The following is a 19,750-nucleotide window of genomic DNA, read 5'->3' on the forward strand; positions in this document are numbered from 1 at the left end:
AAAAAATGACAAAACAAAACAATAGAATGACAGCAAAGCAGATGCATGTTTGAACAACCAGCACCAGGGGCTCTCCCCTTTAAAGGATGTGGCCACTTGCTGCATTGTGGGGTAGTCTTGGCTTGATGCCAGCCCGCTGGTTACGACCCTCATCACGCAGCATAGAGTGCATCAGCCATCTGCCGTCCCTCTTAGACACACTGCAATCACCACTGGGCCTCACTCAGGACTCAGGACTAATCCCCATCCACCGGGCTCAACGGCAAGCCATGTCTATTCATTTCTTGTGTGAGTGTGTGACTGTCAAAATCAGATCGCATTAGGACCCCATGAGGGCCATTCAAGCCAACATTAACACCTACATGGGCACATGTCGTCGAGGCACACCTCCTCCCATCACAGTTGCACATTAAAAACAGAGAAAAGGGGATAAGGCTCTATAAAATTCAGAATTTTCATTAAAGCCTTTGGTGAAAACAGAGGACTGAAAATTAGGGGGTTGGGGTGAGAAAAAGTGTGCGTGATTAACAGTGTCCTTTCTGTTCCCAACAAAAACACTGGCTTTCAAAGACAGCTCATAAAACAGTCCCATAGAGTCTGTGTCACTGCATCGCCTTCACCAATGAATACTTAAAGAAGCCTACGCCTAAGCAGCTCTTTCACTCCATTTAACACACACACGTGCACACGCGCATACACACGCGCACGCACACACACACACGAGCAGAAGGGCAATGGTGGGGGTTGGGCAGAGGCCCTTTAACGGTACAATAACACCAGTGTTTACATGGCTGTGACTTATCTCACTCATAAATAATAAAGGACGCAACATGTTCCCAAATGACTATGGAGACGATAGCACTGGCTGGTTGGAGTGGAAGGGGGGTGTCCTTCAGTGATGCCTCCACTTACGCCAGCTGAGAAAGGACATACAGTCAGCCCAAAGGAGGACACCACAGGCCAGGCCACTGGAGGGTGAGAGGGAGTGAATGCAGAACTGGAGGATGTAGAGAACCAGTGGGGACAGATATTCATTTCCATCAGGGCTTTGAACCATTCTTTTTTTCCAAACGTTCCGTTCCGAACAGAAACGGAATTATAACGTTTCCGGTTATGAGTTCCACCAATAAATTGACGTTCCCGAACCGGTTAGAACAAAAAAATATTGTTCCCGGAACGGTTAATTTCGTTCCTGTCAGCTGATTACTCCCCATAGGCCTAACTGACGTTAATTAACCAAGAAAGACAGAAGTGCAAATGAGTCGGCCTACTTCCAAACTGTTTATTCAAGCGGATGAAAAGAATATCCTCCAGAATTTTGTCATTCAGGGACGACCTAGCGGAGAATAAACCTCAATGATGAGAATGCGCGCTCCATGCTGACTTGGGTCACGGGGAGGGCTATGATGGACATTGTGCATATTTGAGGCGGCCATGGATGCCCAATAACGTTGAACATTTTCTGTGCGCTTTACACGTGCTCCTCTGCAATATCTTACAATGATGCAATGGAAACTCTGCCCTTTTGTATGACAGTGTTTTCTCTTATTTAAGATGTGCAGTGGAGACTTTGTAATCCACAGCTCTCTCTCCATTCAGTCAGAGAATGTCTGATGTCACACAGGACGTGAAGCTCAGCCATCATGGTAACATACGCAGGAAAATATATATATATTTTTTTTTGAGGAACAGTATTAACCGGTATTAACCGGTTACCATTATTTTAAAATAAGTGTTTCCGTTCCAGAACATAAAAAATAATAACGTTTCCGGTTTCGTTTCTGTTCCCTGTAAAATACAAAAAGTTCCTGGTTTTCGTTTTCGTTCCTTGAACCGGTTCAAAGCCCTGATTTCCATACCTCAGTTCACACTGTAAGATCAGTGATCGATGGCCACGCCAGACAATCAATAGCAGCGGAAATTAACCCCTTGTCATAAATCCCTTGGGTATGCACTCTGGCGTTAGAACAAAGGAATGTCTAACACACAATGTTTCAGGGCCAGAACCCCACAAATCCACCAGAGACACACAGATGCCTGGCCCAAAAGCAATTTGTACAAACTAGTTGGGACTTCATATGCAGTTGCAGTTCTGCTTAAGTTTTGAAAAGAAAAGAAAGCCTACCTTTCCAGTGAGTGCAGACCAGACTTTCAGCGTGTTGTCATCAGATCCACTGACGATGCGGTTTCCGCAAAACTGGAGGCAGGTTATCACGTGATCGTCGTGCCCCTTCAATACCTGCAAGAGGGAGCAAGAGGAGGTGATGTTAAGAGGTGAGGCTGTGGAGCCAACAGAACCATCCTAATGAGGACTCCACCACGCACAGTGAAAAGTGCATGCTGGGAGAGAGTGTGGCTTCCCCTCTGAGCCAGCTGGAGCGATTGTGCTGTGGGGCTCCAATTCTGGGTCAGAGGGATGCTGCCTCAGCACATGACGCAGCACGTTTGGGAGACACGCTTGCAATGGTGATGGGCTAGGAAGAGCACGGCTTCTGGTGCTGCCAAGCTCAACACAGCAGGGGCAGTGGCAGCAGCAGCTGCACGGTGTCTTCACTTCAGCATCAGTGTTGGCAGGTCACGAGTACAGATCTGGATGGTTGATGACTGGAATTCATAGGCAAACTAGCAAAAGCCTAACGGCTGGCATCCACTGCAGACGGTGTTCCAGGGTGAGGCAAGTGCTCAGTAATGAAATCTCTTTACATAATAAAATTAGAGAGTTTCAGATCATGAGACGTCTTAACCAAACTTCTAGAAAAATAATGCAATCTACTCTACAATCTACAATTTAGTAGTAGTAGCCAACTTAGGAGTTAGGAGTAGCCAATCTCTACTTTTCTCTACACTAAATAAAAACATCCACAACAACGTTCAAGAGTGGTCATATGGGAGCTGACATTCTCTCTGCTGTACGTTTTTTCTTTTAAGATCCAGTAAAATGCAATACAAAGCAGACACTCCTGTTGATGATGATGATGACAGGTGTATTTACCATGGGTGACCTGAGGTCTCCTCTCCTCCAGTTGGTGTCGATTCTGTGTTGCCTGATGTAGGCCCTCTTCCAGGGACTGTGAGCGAATCCAGGTTTGATCACTCGCCGCCGTTTTATGTGCAGAGGCTCATCAATACCTGTGACACATAAAAAGAAAACCATATAGCAAGGGGGGCAGACTCCCTGTTTTTTTAAGGGGGAAATTGTAATTATTGGGTGGGGATTGAGGCAGGGGGACATGTTGCTTATGGGTTTCAGGATGTCTGTCACTGGTACTTACCGTCCTCCCTGCACTTCTCCCTCCACAGCAGGTTGTCCTCAGCCAGGATGCGCCAGTAGCGGCACGTCTGTGCTGCCTGTAGCAGGTCCCTTGGCTCCAGGAATGACAGCACATACAATGCCAACTGAGGGAGAGAGGAGGGGGAGGGAGAGAGAGAGAGAGAGAGAGAGAGAGAGAGAGAGAGAGAGAGAGAGATAGAGAGATATTAGAATTGGAGATTAGTCTTAACATTAGCAAGGAACTGCAATAGGGTGTCCAAGTCCTTCATTCCATTTCAGTCAGTCAGTTATGTAACGGTAGGGACACATAGGAGGCGAAGCCAGGCGAAGCGAAGAGAGGCGAAATCCAACCGTCATCAGGTCGTCGCGGCGAATCAAATGGAATGGAACAGTTATGGTGCTAATTTGATTGGGCCGTGGCAGGCGAATTCGCTCCTCATTTGCATGACATTAAACTTTCTTTAATAATTTCGCTTCGCTTCGCTCCTGTTCGCTTGCCATCGCTTGCCTTCGCCTCTCTCATAGGAATGAATGGCAAAGTTCGCAAATTTGCGTGTATGTGTCCCTACCGTAAGTCAGACAGTTACCGCAGTCTTAGAAAAATAGGACATGTTCAGCCTGCCACAATTTTAGTTAAATCCACACTAACTGCCTAGAGGAGATCATGTCAAATCCCCAAATCCAAAACATCCGACATTGTATTCTCCCTTTGTACACCCACATTCAACATGTGCACAGCACAGAAGGATTTCACATAGAGTTGGAGCGTGTAAAGGAGACATCAGAGGTGAGCAGGTCATCATACCATATGTCATTAACCAAACAAAGAGCACATGTGTGGGACATGGATTGTAGGGTTGATGGTGGTTGTAGAATTAGATGTCAGTTTGCAGTTTGGTCTGTTTCCTTACTTCAGTTTTTTGTTTTAATCAGTTAGTGTTGACTAAGCAGGAGTAGACAGCAAGTCACCTTGCCACCCATCCTCTCTTCGCCTCACTGCATCCATGCATTTGCATCTGCCAGGTGTGCAACACTGTGATAGGAGGTCCACATGCTGCCTACGGTGTCTAGGCAGCTAAAAAGAGTCTGTGGGAAGTCCCTGCGCCACAGGAGAGGAGATATCCTGTGCCTCTCTGCTCTGCTTACTGACTGATAAAACAGCACTGCAGAACATCTCCAGCCAAACTGGGGAGATTAGGGGAATCTGGGCTGCAGGAGAGGTCAGCATGAACAGATGTGGCCAAGGTACGGTACGCTAGACAGAGACAGACCCCTGTGTTTGTAAGCTTGGCAGGTGTGTGGATTTTGGGTGCAACTTGTGCGAGATAATAATAATAGTAAAAGTTTTTTTTTTATTAAAGCCAAAGTAAAAATAAAAATATATCCTGACCTTAACCCTGTGAGACCTGAACCATGAAAGCAATGAGAGAAAATTATATATTTTTAGGAATTTGCTTCAATATTGGTCCCTTATAAGAAATGTAAAAAAAAAATTCCAAATTTTGTTAAGGTCACTGAGATATTTGATGCATCATATATGATGCATCAGGCTTTAAAGGGAATGAAAATTCCAATTTCATGACCATTGAAAAATGACTTTTAATGCATTTGCATCTTTTTTTTAATTTAAAAAAGTTGTCAGACAATTTAATTTGAGGATTATCTTTAAATATTTAGTGAGATCCTGCCATTTTTTTTAAGCCTATCCTTGTTTTAGCAGGACCATATTTTACATTTCCCACAGCCTGGTTGGGTAATTTTTTAAAATCTATGTAAAAACATAGCTGATCGAATGCTTAACAACCTATTTATGAGTGTAATATAGATCATTATTCATTTTTGATGTGTAATTTGAATATATGGGTCCATTACTACAATTGGACCATTTCTCCATTCACTTCAATGCATTTTTTACGAGATCATAATTTCAACATTTTGCATTACATTTTCAAAATCGCAAGTAAAACGTGTTTCTTAAGGCAATATCTTTGTCTTGAAGTAAAACAACTTGTGTGTTTTGTTAAACGATCGTCGTGGTATGCTTTGTAAGTTTCCCTATGGAGCAAATGCATTGATGGCTGACTTCCTGCCACCGCCGGATGGTGCTTATATGTCTCATCAGTTTTAGCACGATCTCTCTGCAACACGGTGTAAAAATATAAACTCTTCCTTGATTAATTGCACAAAGCAAGTGTTCAAATTAAAGGATGTAGAGTTATATTTCGGAAATTTGTACACAAACCTTTTGCAATTTGTCGATATCTCAGCGTCGGTCAGGGAAACCGCTTCTACTCCATTTTTGCATTTTTCGCCGAGCTGTGATCAACTTGTTGTTGACCGCTGCTCTCTTGTGGCGGTTTCCGCGTACTGCAGGACGTTTGGAAATGACACGCAGGATGTTTTTGAGATGGATTTTTTTTTGTGTCAGCGTGGAGAGGGCTTTGAATTTGATGCATCATAGATGATGCATCCGGCGCGATAGGGTTAATGTAGTGGTAGTAGTAGTAGCAATATATATTGATGTACAATTAATGAATGTTTTCTATATTTACAGAACTAAGGCTGCAGGAAAGCTCTGCCAAAAACTCGAACCAAGATATATTTTAAATTATTTTCTAATAGGTAGTCTGCCTTACACATAATGCTGAATGTGCCATTTATCTGCTTGTCTTCATTAACCGCAAACAACATGTGGTGACTGCTACTTGAGATTTGTTTGGGCCCTAGTGCTCACCTCTTTGGGCAGGAGTGAGATGAAGTCACGCTGAAACTGCGGCTCGATCACCTGCATCATGTGCTTCACCTGTGTGGGCTCACAGCTGTCTATCAGCTCATCCAATGCCAGCAGCTTCTCTGGACCTGACCAGCTCTGCAACACACACACACACACACACAGTCAAGCAACTATACATAGCTAGATGGTACACATCTATGTCAAAATAAGCTGTGCATGGTTGTAAGGTTATAATTGAGATTAGACGAGAGTAGATGGTTATGGAAAACATCAGTGGAAGCCTCTAACATTTGATTTTCTCTTGTGTTAAGAACAAACAGACCATGTACGCAATGCTTTCAAAATAACCCCTAGTGCAGGGCAGAGCGGCTCTGTGGAAGCACTCACATGATTTTTCTGTGGAAATGCTTCCTAATGAGAAATCATGATTACAGGGCCTGTTTATGACGTAAAGGAAAACTCTACCCACAGAAATCACCTGTAATTTAGTGCTCTGCGTTCTTTGCAGCCCCTGACGCATGCCACTACTGTGGAATGACTACCAAGTTCAAAGGGTTTCAGAGAGCGCTGATCCTGGGGAGGATTACTCCACAAGCTGAGCCGAAGGCTATGGAGCTACGCAGAGCTCACTAAAATGGCCAACACAGAGGAGGAGGCTGTCACTCAAACTACTTGGATGTTCCCCTCGTAGAGATAACATGATTTCTATCTATTTTCAACTTCAATTATAGCCCTCTTGAAAGTCTCAGAAATGACTGAACATCAAACCGAAAGAGAGCTACAGTGCAAGTCAGGGCTGGAACATGCCTGGGATGCCAGCAAGGCCGTTACTCTATGTTGACATCATCGTCACTTGTAAAAAATGTGAAAGACAATCTATGGTCCACTCCAGCTGTGAACACAGCATTACTTTACCATGACATACAGGAGGTTTAGAACTCAAAAGTCATGCAAGGCAGGGTACAGTACATAAGAGGGGTTAAAGTAGGTTCAGAATAATCACCATACTCAGTGGGGAGGACTGAGATGTATTTATACATATGCCAACAGTTTCCTCCTAGAATACAGGGCAAACCATTTGACCGCTCACCTGAAAGGTGCGCAGCCATTCCTGCAGGCCGCTGGGAGGCTGTATGGAGGCGCTGCGCCGACGCTGTTGGCCCTGGCCATTGGCCGCTCGGAGGTCTCCAAACGTTGTGGGAGTGGTAGGGTACGGGACTATACTTGAGGGACTAGACAAGACAAGAGAGCAACAGGTTAGTCCCACTGCTACACCATGGTGATATGCTTCCTTATGATGTCAAAGCATGAGAATAACACAAATGAGGCAGCAAGCTCCCTCACAATCTGCAAGAATCCGTCAAATGGTGGTTTTCTCACAACATTTATAGGCACTATGTGATGTGGGCTATTTTAAGGTGTCCATGTAGTAAAATGGTAAAATGGATGATATGAGGGGTGAGGTACATCATCTAACATCAGAAAACTGTATAAAGGTCTGGCGGTTATGTTACTTCATCAAAGCCTCACAAAAGCTGTTAACGGAAGCAGTGGTTCCCAAATATTTTTTCTGTATGTATAGCTGATTTATGCATGCATTACACGTGAAAATAGCACAAACATCATATATAGTACCTTTAAGGAGATAATTTATTCCTTACTAAAGTAAAGTTCTGAAAACAGATAAGATGCTATGCGAATCCATACAATTTTACTGTACCACAGAAAACACCCTACTGGAAGGGTTTATGAAGTTTGTATGGAAGCTGAGCATTGAAAGACGTGTGCATGTGAGTGTGGGAATCATTAGCAAAAACACGGGATGAGCTGGTGGAACCGCGGCCGCCTTTGTGGACATTTGATCCCACATTTAATCACAACTGCGCTGCCACTACAAAAGGCTGGGTGGTGGGAAACAGTCCGCATCCGAGACTAATGAGCTGAGCAGCCTGAATCGGAGCCAAGAGCTCACGACACGACTGGCCACCAGAGCACCCTCGCCTCCCTCCACACAACACCGAGGCCAGACAACACTGTGCGTTATCCAGAGACCAAGGCAGTCCAGGTCTGCTACATGCTCAACACAAACCTTGTGTTCCATCAATCAGACTTTTACAGTCAGACCTGAGATTTACTAGGTCATGTTTAATTGTGGTCAACTGCCTTGGACACGGACACTATGCTGAGCATGCCTCTTTACTTTGGCATCTTTAGTGGTACCACTGCATAAACGCTAAATTACGGTTTGATTTTTGTTCTTACTGGTTAAGCTTTCATGACCTTTTGCATGTAGGGGCATGTGTAACATGGACACAACAGCTTATTTGTACATTCAGAAACTTGCAATGCAAAAACAGAGGTGGATTACAGAAAAAAATGCTTTGATTTTCCATAGATAGGGTACTATGATCTCACTTAAATATTACATATTTGGCATCAAATGTCAAGTCAACCTAGAACTGATAATGGCTATCTGATAAATTAACCACTGGTGACAGTTGTAAAATGGGGATTATGGTTGAGATTTTGAAAAATGCAGTAAATCTGCAGAGAAAGTATTCGTGACTTCACCATGCTCTGCAGCAGCTTTGTGTTCAAAGTGGTATGGCTGACTACATTTCTGCACAAATCCCTGTAATTCTAAAAACATTCCAGTGTTTGAAGTTTATGTGTAAACGTCTTGTTCATTATGGCTAGTTGTCTGAAGTCATTTCAGCATTGTGTATGGACTATGAGGCTCTGTTTATGTTCATTAATGTCCCTGACCTCTTGTCCTCCATTTTGTTAAGAGGCTCGGCAGGTTCGACACATCCATGTATTTTGGTGGCTGATTGCCTATGAATTATTTTTCAATGCCTCTTTTTTTTTTACTTTTCAGGCTAGGCGCACTTGTGCACAACTTCACAGACCATTGCTCTGGTCTTTCAGGTGGAGTAAGCATGATGCTGAAAGAGTGCGTCTCAGTGGCTTGAGAGCACTGGACGACACAAGTGCTGGATGAGGCTGCTCACATTATAGCATGAAGAGGAGCAGCTGCAACCATGTGCACTTGCTAATACAAGGAGACCCATCTCATAAGCACTAACCACTCATCAATCCTACTTGGAGCTGGCGTGCATTCTGATCTACAACCATGGACATATCAACATTTAACAAGAAGTAGAATTTGCGTGGCTAGATAACACCCCCCACTCTGTCCTTGACGTTATTAACACATTTGTCTTACCTCAGGTACTCTGGCCCTTTGCAAGGCTTCTTTCCTGAAGGGAACGACCGGACCTCGGGACCATGGTCCAACTTCCTCTTCATCTGAAAATGAAAGGACAGAAAGACAACATGTCGTTCTTGGTGAATTCACAAGCTTTTGACGGACAGAAATAATGAATCATTACTGATTGTGATATAGAATGTAGTCTTGGACTCATGTGGCTGAGAGTTTTGTTTTGATGTGTTCTAGAGAAGGCGTCTGGCTGCGTGGCTGCTGTCTTTACAGGGCATGCAACATGAATCAATACGATTACAGTAGAGGCTGGAGCCTTGAAGTCCTCATGGGGAGATAAAAGGTCACTTCTCTGTGTGGGCTGGGCCACATGTACCATAACCGTGTGTGAGACTGACATTGGCCAAGAAGGGTGGGGTGGGTTGGCTTGGTAGTGTGTGAACAAATAAGTCTCTGAGCAGCCCCATACTCTGCTCTGCGATCAGGGTGGGGTTTGGGATTGTCTGTCTGTCCGTCCATTACATAGACAATGCGCACACACACACACGCACGCGCACGCGCGCACACACACACACACACACACACACACACACACACCCGTGCACACCCCCGTGCACGCACACAAGCACGACGCGTACACGCACAATGGCAGAGTGATAGCAAGGAACACTGACAGTCCTGGCTGCATCTTCCACTGCCATGAGTGCAGCTTGATTTATACGTTAGCCGAGGGAGAAAATAGAGCAACCCCATTCTTTACTGTCCCCCTCCTGTTCCTTTTTTCCTCACTTACAAACACACAAACAATCTCCCTCGTCTCCATGCATAGCATCCTGGTTACGGAGACATCCAGTATGTAAGAAAAGGCCTCATTGTCCACAGTCATAGGAAAAAAAAGCTGGACATTTGAATAAATCTATTTTCAGTGGGTGTTTCAATGGGAGTGTGCACTGAAATAAACAGGCTTTCAGAGTGGGACTGAGACGATACAAGCACAGATGGATTCATCATCATGTTTCTGTACTGCTGCCTTCTTAGCCTTGAGAACTTACACTCATGCTAAGGTATCATGCCAGTATTTTAGAATGTAAACAAAGACAGAGTTCACAAATGATGCTGCCTAGCGAGAAGGGACCAAGAAAAGGATACAACAGGGTCAGATATGATGCTTAGATGTTAGAACCCTCCCAAGTCATCAGCCTCAGCCTCAGTGACTGTCACTGTCATTGCGCAATGTGAACCTCACTACATTTAAGGCAGCAGGGAGAGAGGAAGACAGACCAACGTCCACATCTACCATCCAGACAGCCAATTATGAAATTAATGATTTAGGAGATTTATATATATATATAAAAAAGTTAAACAATGCAAATATGGAATAACCTTGACAGTAAAATGTATGGATTAAAGAGATTCCAAATAATCTTGGAAATAAATTAATATAGGCCTATTACTCTCACAATAGCATTTCCTTGCTGGTTCTTACACCTCTGGGTTCAGACAGACTTTTTAGAAGTTCTATTTGCCTTTTTTAAAGTTCTGTTTGCCTATTGCTGTGGTCACCTACTTATGTGAGCGACTACAAAACCTATCCATGACTTGAAAAGTTTGCACAAAGCCTGAAAAAGTGCATGTGAAACGCACACCACTGAATATATGTTTTTGTCGACATAATCTCAGCAAAGCACTAACAAATGAATGCAGCGAAAAGTTAAATAATCCAGATTACCCGGTATGACCATGTTCCCAGTATTACTGTTTGGTAATGATTGATGGAGATGTATCTGTTGGTAGCGGAGTATACTGTCAACAGGGATGAACAGTAGGTGATGGATGGCAAAAACCAAAACATATCCAGCCATGAGTTGTTTATTCCATCCATCAAATGCAGTTGATAACGTGTAATATATCATCCTAAAAGAGAAAAATATTCTCTTCTTTAAAAGATTCTTCGGTGTTTGTCAGTAGTTTAACCGGTGTCGAAGCACCTGTGCTCGTTGCACTGCTGAGACTGTCGTGCTCCGCTGCGTCCGTTCTTCCCGTTGCGCGCATCACGCAGCCGAGCAACCGATTCAGATTCTCTTTCCCGGGGTACTCTTGCATACCGGGGTTCCCTATCCACCATGCTGGAAATGGTTTGACACAGTAACCCATTATAACAACTCGGAAGAAGGGTGGCATCTTCAACAGGCAGCTTTGGGAAGTCGTAGCAAAATGACACACCGCTCCAGCAAACATGAGAAATGGCAAATTTCTCAAATGATTGGGGGATTTTTTTGTTAGCGCATCACGCTTGTAATTAAGCGTCTAATGAAGCGAGGCGACTTCAGCACAAGACCATTAATTAAGTAGCTTTTACGTATACTGGGATCATGATTAAGAACCCGAAGGTTAGTTAGTTTTATTAGTTTTCTTCGGCACACTGGTTGACGCTTAAAACACCACGCATATAACTGAATTGATGTGCCAAGCTGGCTCCATCTGTGAGTGGGCAAGGATGAGCTAGGCTTCCTTGAAACCATGTAAGATGCAGGTGCATGTCTGCGATGGCCACATCGTTTCAAGTGGCACACATTTGGAACATCAAATATCGTTTAAAAAAGAACCACGCACAACTAGTGAACATCATTTTCAACAAACTGAAGGAGCAGGGGTCAACGACCAAATTGCAATAGCCTATACGATGCCATATTCTAATCCAAATGAATTGCAAACAGGCAGAGTAGTCGAGTCCGACCGCATTAATATTCCTGCAGTGCCATTGGAATTTGCAGATGTTGCGGTGATGCAGGTCTGCCGGTGCGCGAACCCATTTTCACATCCTGCCAATCACGATAAATTGAACCACGGCGTGTCTAAAGTCTAACCTGAAATACTACTCACTTTGTAGAAGATCATCTTTAACGTTCCGTAGAACCCCATCGTTGTAATCCCTTGCGTTGATTTCCTTTACTGTAAATCGCAGATGCTCCAATAAGTCTGCCTAGTAGGTAGTCTTTGACAACGCGCACGGAGCGTACTTTCAGGTAGATCCGACACGGTCTCTGATGTGGACATGCTCGACCACGTCACAGGACGGACGTGCAAAGAGGAGAATCCTGTGTAGATAACTCCACCACGTATTCTTCACCATGTGTAACGGTAACAAATCAAATCCTCCCTTTCTGCAGCGCAGTAGCCTAGACTGTCTGTTCTCAAAACAATACGGTAGCATACGTCGGAAAGATGCCAGCGAAAATGAGGAAGCTGCGCATGCAGAGACTGGGAGACGGAGAGACGGCGATGGTTAAGGGGAGGGCGGAGAGGGGAGATGAGCATAGGACCCTGCCCTCTCTGGTGATTCTCCTGCACTGGCTCACGCGCAGGGATCGGATTACATCTTCCCCGGCGGAGGAGAGTGAAATGGTGCAGTCCGAGATTTAACGGTGTGCGCAACTTGTCCGTCTCACCGGGGAAGGACAGCGGTCGGCAGTAGCCTATGCTTACTGCCGTATTGCTGACAATGAGTTGGTGTGTACGTGCGTCATGCAAATCACTTGTTGCCTTTCACTTTGTCTGGACGACCCCCCAACACGTCCATTCTTCACCACTGAGCAGGTGGAATTCTTCTCTTGTAGGCTACTCATGAAACACTTGGATACACTCGTAGCCTACACAAGAGCAAATCTTCATGATCCCTAGACAATATCTGGAGGGGGAACAAACGTAGGCCTATAGCCGTCTCACTGTGCTGAGTGTGCTCACTGTATCTATTTAAGATGAGTGAAGTACTGAAGTAAAGTAAGTAGCCTAAGTAAAGTAGCCCATTTCAGACAGAACACTTGCTTTTGGGCTTGACAACAGAAAAAAAAAAAGAAAAAAAGAAAAAAGAAAAACCTTTGATCACACTGTAACAGGTTACCATATTCAACATTCTGTAAGGAGACTGCAAGGAGAAGTAATCCTACACTTGAACATAAATGTAATCACCGTCAACACAAATAGCATTCAGAATCCACACCAATGTTTCACTGGCAAACATGTCTATGATCTGGCAAAAAATATGTCCCAACTGGCTGGAGCAGCAGCCTTGTGCAAGTTAGAAAGGAGTGGCATTGTGTGTACAAAATGTGCCTGTGAGGCGTTTGTGAAGTCAGCTAAACCTCCCCATCTGCCAAATTTATTGGATGAACTAAAATGTTAAATTCTGATCTGATAATCAAGCCCTAAATATATATTTTGAGAAATGTACATTGTAATGTTTCAAGTTGCAAACAAAAGAATCCTTCAACTAGCAATTTCATTCCCATTTCTATCCCCCATCTTCATCACACACGAAATAAAACACTTATACATGGAAAATACCGCAAGTATGCTCGGACGAATATGAGTATTGCCTGCAAAGGGCCTCAGATCTGGAACAAACTTGATGAAGCTCTGAAGATGATGGCCTCTATCTCCAACTTCAAAAAACATCTACTTAGTAATCTAGTACAAACCTATAGTTAAAATCTCATCTTCCATGGTTAGCTGTGTGCGTGTGCGTGTGTTGTGTGTCTGGGGGTGTGTGTCTGTGTATGTCTATGTGTGTCTGTGTTTTACCCCAGTGCCTGTGTGGGTGTGTGTGTGTTCTATATGTCATATTGCAAAAGTGTGCTGGATGATTTTTGCCTGTTATTACTCCAAAATGTATTTGAAAACATGGATTATGTTTGGGAGTGGCTGTTATAATTGATTTGCATATTGTATGCTTGATTATCTTTCCTTTATCTTTACTACAATACCAATTTTGCCTATGTACCACTGGGCCCCAGCTTATAAGCTTTTATTTAGCTTCACTTGGGGACCCTTCTCTCCATAGTGTTATACTTTTCATGAGAGTAACTGAACGTCAAAATTACGGTGTGAAGAGAGAAATAAATAAATCATTCATTCATTCATTCATTCATTCATTCATTCATTCATTCATTCATTCACAGGAGCTGCTAAAAATGCTTTGCTGTCTTCAAAGTTAAGTGACACAGGGGAAAATATAGGCCTGGGCTACGTTCTTGAAATAATTTAATTTAATTTTCTTTTTGGTAGAGTAGGCTAGATGATACATTATGAGGAGTTGTATCCAAACACTCCTTTAGTGCAAAGTAGAGTATGTTATATATGGTCAACTCAGATTGCATTTGCAGTAGGTAGCCTATAGGAAGTGACAGAGCTACAGGCTACACAAGCCACTCTTGGGCCTCTTCGCTCTGTCTCCATGACAACATCTGCTTATAATGACTTCTGAGGTTGTTAGAGCCTTTACAGGTCTCATAGATTTGTGTGTATGGATGGATAACACCCCCAACACACACACACACACACGCACGCACGCACGCACGCACGCACGCACGCACGCACGCACGCACGCACGCACGCACGCACGCACGCACGCACGCACGCACGCACGCACGCACGCACGCACGCACACACGCACACACGCACACACACACACACACACACACACACACACACGCACACACGCACACACACACACAGCCTCCTCCTGCTACAAAAGATCCTTAAACTTTACACAGCAGATAGGAATGCGAGGCATGTTGAGGACTGAGGAGAGTGACTGGCACTGCTCTTTGAAAAGCGGCCTCAGACACCTCTTTTGTGGGAGGCCTTCTGCTCTTTGGTTGTAAATTAACCAATGCCATGCCAACTGCCAAAAAAAACGTTCAGGGACAAATGTGGGTCTGCTTTAACCACAACCACGTGTCTCATGCAGAAAGGAGCTCTCTTCCTTCACCTTCACCTGCTGCTCAAATCCTGAAGTACTGCTGAAATGACAGAGGAGCCCGTCATGTTTGACAGGGCTGGCCTGGAAGATGATGGATAGCCTGCAACTGTGCGCTGTTGTGTTGTCGCGTGGCACTAATAAAATTGCCTTTGAGAGGTAAAATGGGCAGTGTTCCCTTGTATAATACCTCGTGTTCACAACAAACACAAGGCTCACTTTGGCAGCTTGAGTCAAGAAAAGTCTTCCAAACGCACAGTATATGACAGAGAGCTGCTCAATTGGTGATGAGAGGTCTCTCTGGAGGGAATTGATGACTTCAGAAAAAATTATCACTTCCTTTCATTTACTATGAAAATGATTTGGTGAAAATTGCTCAATAGTTTTACATCACTACAGCTGAAATAAAAAGGACGGGTCATAGGCTTCAGAAAGATGACAGATGTGAGTGTGGTGAAAGGCTCGGGTCAATGTGCCACAAGCAAGTGATCCTGATGTGAATAGAGGCCCCAACATGGGACATTGAACTCTAAGAAGGAAATTCCTCTGAGGCACTGGGGCATTTATAAAACTCGCCTTGTCATTGTCTCTTCGCCAAGACAAAAAGTGGAGGAACGCTGCAGCCATTTGGTAAGTGAATGGACAACAAGTGCATGAAGCATAGAACCCTACATTCCAATCTGGCAGATGCCATCCACCTTAATGAATGTGGCTGCAGGCTGCCAGGGCTCAAAGGCACATAGCTGCCATCTGCTCACACGGCCCTGATTAACACTCAAAAGTCATCCCTCACTCCTACAATGACTTGGCAGCAGGATTGCCTAGACCAGGAAACTGTGGAAGGGATGGCAAAAGATTTTTTGGGGGGGATATTGACAGTGGGACAAAAAAAGGCCCTTAAGGCAAACGAAGGAAATGTGTGGATAAGGGACTAGAATGTCTTAAATCGTGCTAAATGAAAACGAACTCTCTTTAACTCTTGGGTTACCGGTAAAAGCCCCTCAATGCTATAGGGGTTAAACAATAAGGGGACAATGCATCAACTTCAGAGACAAACACACATGTTGTGGCATATAGAAAAACAGCAATACTACTTGATCAAGCAATACAATATAACAAATGTAAAACAGTCCTGTGTTGTTTACTGCAGCAGCAGTGATTTAATTGGTACTTTGTGTACTTTGTCCCCACACAGTAACTGTCACAGTTTGAGAAGGTCAAATAACAACACTGTCTCCATATGTCTCCATATCCTCCCACTTCCTTGAAATGTCAGCGAGTGATACAAAGATAGAAATTCATAACAAAGTATTTTCAAGAGTACAACAGGAGTTAACACGCCACAGACATTTCAACGCTGACTACCATTTTGATACAGTGTCACAGTAAAATGATCAGTCTGAGCCCAGTGTCACAGAAAAAGTATCAACTGCAAGTACGTAAGTAGGGCAACTGTAGTAGGGCAAGGCGTGAGTGCCAGTGTTCATAGTCTTAATACACCTGCTGAGACAACTAAGGGTCAATGACCTCCAGCAAGCCCCATTCAGTAAGACAGGAGCAGATGAGCCGCGTTGGGACATCAGAGCATGTGGATGGCACTGATCCACGGAGGAGAGTTCAGGTGAGGGGGAGATGAGCAAGATATTAGAGAGGTTCAAAGTAGTTCACTTTCTCCACCTTCTGTTTAACTTGACACCATAGCACTTTGGAGAATACACTTAACCCTTGACACATAGTACAAGCTACATGATTTAAAGGTGCACTGTGTAGGATGGTGGCCAGAGCAGGTATTGCAGCTATGCTGCTCATTGAAACTGTGCTGCCTATTGCTAAAGTTGATCAACCCAATTAAGAATCTTTGTGAGGTGCTAGAGAAGGCTTTGCATGGTGTTCAAACGCAATTATTTGGTTTAATGAAGATTGCTGAACATTTCAAGTGTGTCCGTGTCGTGATTACTTACTTGAATTACAAAACTAGTTGAATTGATGCAATATTCCATCTCATATTGCGCTCGACAAGACACAAAGGCTATTTCCCATACACCATTGGGTGTGAAATTACCTACATGGCTATGGACCCCAGAGCATTGGGCCAGTGATTAACTCCTGATGGTTATTCAAATACTGTAGCCTTTTAACCCGAAGCCATAACCTACGGCCCTCCAGAGACGGCCACCCTTACACAACACTACAGCAGTCAGGTGTAAAACACGTCTGTGAGCCTTCAACTCGCTTGCACCTCAGAAGTGAGAGGATAGAAATGGCTTTCATTACCAATCAAACATGCTGAGTCAGACCATGCACGTCTGTCTGCCCTACGTAGGGACGTCTGCATGCAGCCGTTACCATCTGGAGACGAGTGAGTGAGTGAGGAGTGGTTGGTGCTACCAGGGCAGGGCTGGTCATTTCCTCTTGGCGAAGGCCAACCTCATTATGAGCTGACCTTTCCCTCCGTGTACAGTGACGCACTTTGCAGAGACGAGCGGCTGTTCCGATGCATTTGGAATGCGGGACCGCAGTGCGTACAGGCGCCCACACACTCGCGCTCAGCAGAAGACGAGTGCCACACTACGTTAAAAATAACCTTAAATTATAGCTCCGCTGCACTGCTAACAATACAGCTACATACATTCTCATGGATGCGGAGCTAAAGGAGAGCGCAGACGAAGAGCAGTGAGATGGAGGGTCTAGGAGAGATGCAGGGGATAAGTGGACATCTCTGCTCCCCATGGACACAGGTCTCCAGGAATATGATGAAAGTGAAAGGCTTCGTCCTAACCACAAAATTACTCTGTCTTTGCTAAACGCCTGCAATACTTTTCCAAATTTACAAGCATTGCAAAACAATGTAAACACAGACCCTTCATTTTTCCAAATTCAGACAGCATGGTTTGTAAAGTAAAACAGCATTCAAGAATAGCATTCTGAGAGAAAACCTGTGGTGGCTTTTGAGTTGCTCTTGCAATTGATGAGGGTGAGCTCAAGATTTGTATTTTTGTAAAAAACAAAATAAATGGATATTAGACCAAGAATATTTTTATATATTTTATACCCTTTTAGTCATCCTTCAATATGCTGGTAGTTGTTTTTTGGCGTCCCACATTATAAATTGTGCATGGATACAGCAACAACAGTGAGAGTTGTTGTTATCCTAATATTTCATCATTTCAAAGCGAACAGAACAGATATTTCATTGATCTGTCTCTGCTGGATGGAGTCTATGCCTTGAGCTTGTGCAGAAAATCACGCTTTTGTAAATTATATCTCTCAGCATAGAGCTAAAATTTTGTAACTGAGCACAAACAGACGAAAAGGATCAAGGATCAAGCATGAAGCATCAAAAAAGTGACTAAAACCTCTTTCGGTTGGTTGCCTGTTGGGCCTTAGGGTTGGTGGAGCTGGCTAGGCAAAATAGCCGGGAGCAAAATGACTCCCCACTCAGCAAAATAGCAAGATGGCGCAGGGGAGCCCTGTCATAAACAGGTCACTAACAGGCCTCATCATCATCCCAGAGCGACATGGTCTGTGGAGGACACTTAACCTTTGTGTTGTGCATTCAGCCACTGTCGTCTGGAGACATTGCCCACACGCCCCAAGGCATGCAGACTCAGCACCTGGGGCATGGGCCTCTTCAGGCATGCCCAGGGCAGGGGAACGTTTCACACTGATGCACACAACCATCCACTATGTTCAGCTGGTTTAAGACCTGAAAACAACTACGAATTTTCACAAATTCATACCACAGTCCACTAGTAGCATGTGTCAAGTTAACAATGTGAAACTATTTCACTTTCTGGTAACAAAAAAAAACCCACAAAGTATGGAAAAACATTACCGTTGCACCCCACCTGAAGCAAGAAAAAATAATCAGTGGTGAGCATGTTGATAGATCAGGCAGGGTAGCAGGTACAGGGAACAGAGCAGCAGGACAGATCTCCATTCCATTAAGGAGCCGTGATGCCCATCAGGCACAACACCCATTCATTTGCTAGTTTGCTTCTTTACATGCAAAGAAGCCCTTAGCCATTACCACACACAGCTAGAGAAAAGAAGTTCAGATTTAATCTCAAGCACTTCAATAAAGAGAGAGAGAGAGAGCTTGGCTGCATCAAACAGCACGGGGAAATACACTTCAGAAGACAAAGGCAGAGGAGGAAACAACGGCTACAAGGAGTTTAGAAAAACAAACGAAGATAAGAGTGAGAGAAACACACAAGTATGTGTATGTCATTCAAAGAGGAAACCAGCAGAGTGAGAGAGTGAGAGAGTGAGAGAGTGAGAGAGAGAGAAAGAGAGAGAGAGAGAGGGAGAGAGATAGATAGAGATTTTGATTACAATACTACTGCTTTGAGTGTGAAAAAGCTATGAGAATGGTGAATAAAGGGCCAGCTCGTCTGCCAAGGTAAGTGATAAGGGGCTATGAAACAGTCTGCTTGGCCAAGCTGAGAACTGAATCTGAAGGACACAATGCAGGGAATGGCAGTCCTTCGTGTCCTCCTCAATCACACAGCAGCGTGCCGCCTATAGCTTACCAGCCTGGGAACACTATGGCAGACTGTCTCAATCCTGCTTGCCCAATCTGGGGAGGTAAACATGCAGGCTCCCTGGGAGATGAGAACCAGCTGGAGGAATGTTATGAAGACAGTTCATACAGTGATAGAGCTCATGGCTATGGGTGGGGAAACCATACTGAAAAAGTAGACCAAGTAGACATCCAAACAGGCATACAGACACACAAAACAAAGGGGCATGAACGCACACGCACGC

The 19,750-nt window shown here is 44.2% G+C and overlaps 1 protein-coding gene across 1 annotated transcript in view; it reads right to left on the bottom strand.

Moving 5' to 3' along the window:
- The window catches only part of fbxw7 (F-box and WD repeat domain containing 7), an 86,726-nt gene that overhangs the window by 12,042 nt on the left and 54,934 nt on the right, over window positions 1-19,750 (bottom strand). The window contains exons 3-8 of the mRNA XM_063218406.1: window positions 9,232-9,314; window positions 7,096-7,237; window positions 6,006-6,140; window positions 3,273-3,396; window positions 2,993-3,129; window positions 2,126-2,239 (exon numbers count right to left, since the gene is read on the bottom strand). Coding sequence (XP_063074476.1) covers window positions 2,126-2,239; window positions 2,993-3,129; window positions 3,273-3,396; window positions 6,006-6,140; window positions 7,096-7,237; window positions 9,232-9,314 — 735 coding nt within the window. The remainder of the gene's footprint in view (window positions 1-2,125; window positions 2,240-2,992; window positions 3,130-3,272; window positions 3,397-6,005; window positions 6,141-7,095; window positions 7,238-9,231; window positions 9,315-19,750) is intronic.

This window comes from Engraulis encrasicolus, chromosome 16, assembly GCF_034702125.1.
Source record: "Engraulis encrasicolus isolate BLACKSEA-1 chromosome 16, IST_EnEncr_1.0, whole genome shotgun sequence".
In the NCBI taxonomy this organism is placed as follows: domain Eukaryota; kingdom Metazoa; phylum Chordata; class Actinopteri; order Clupeiformes; family Engraulidae; genus Engraulis; species Engraulis encrasicolus.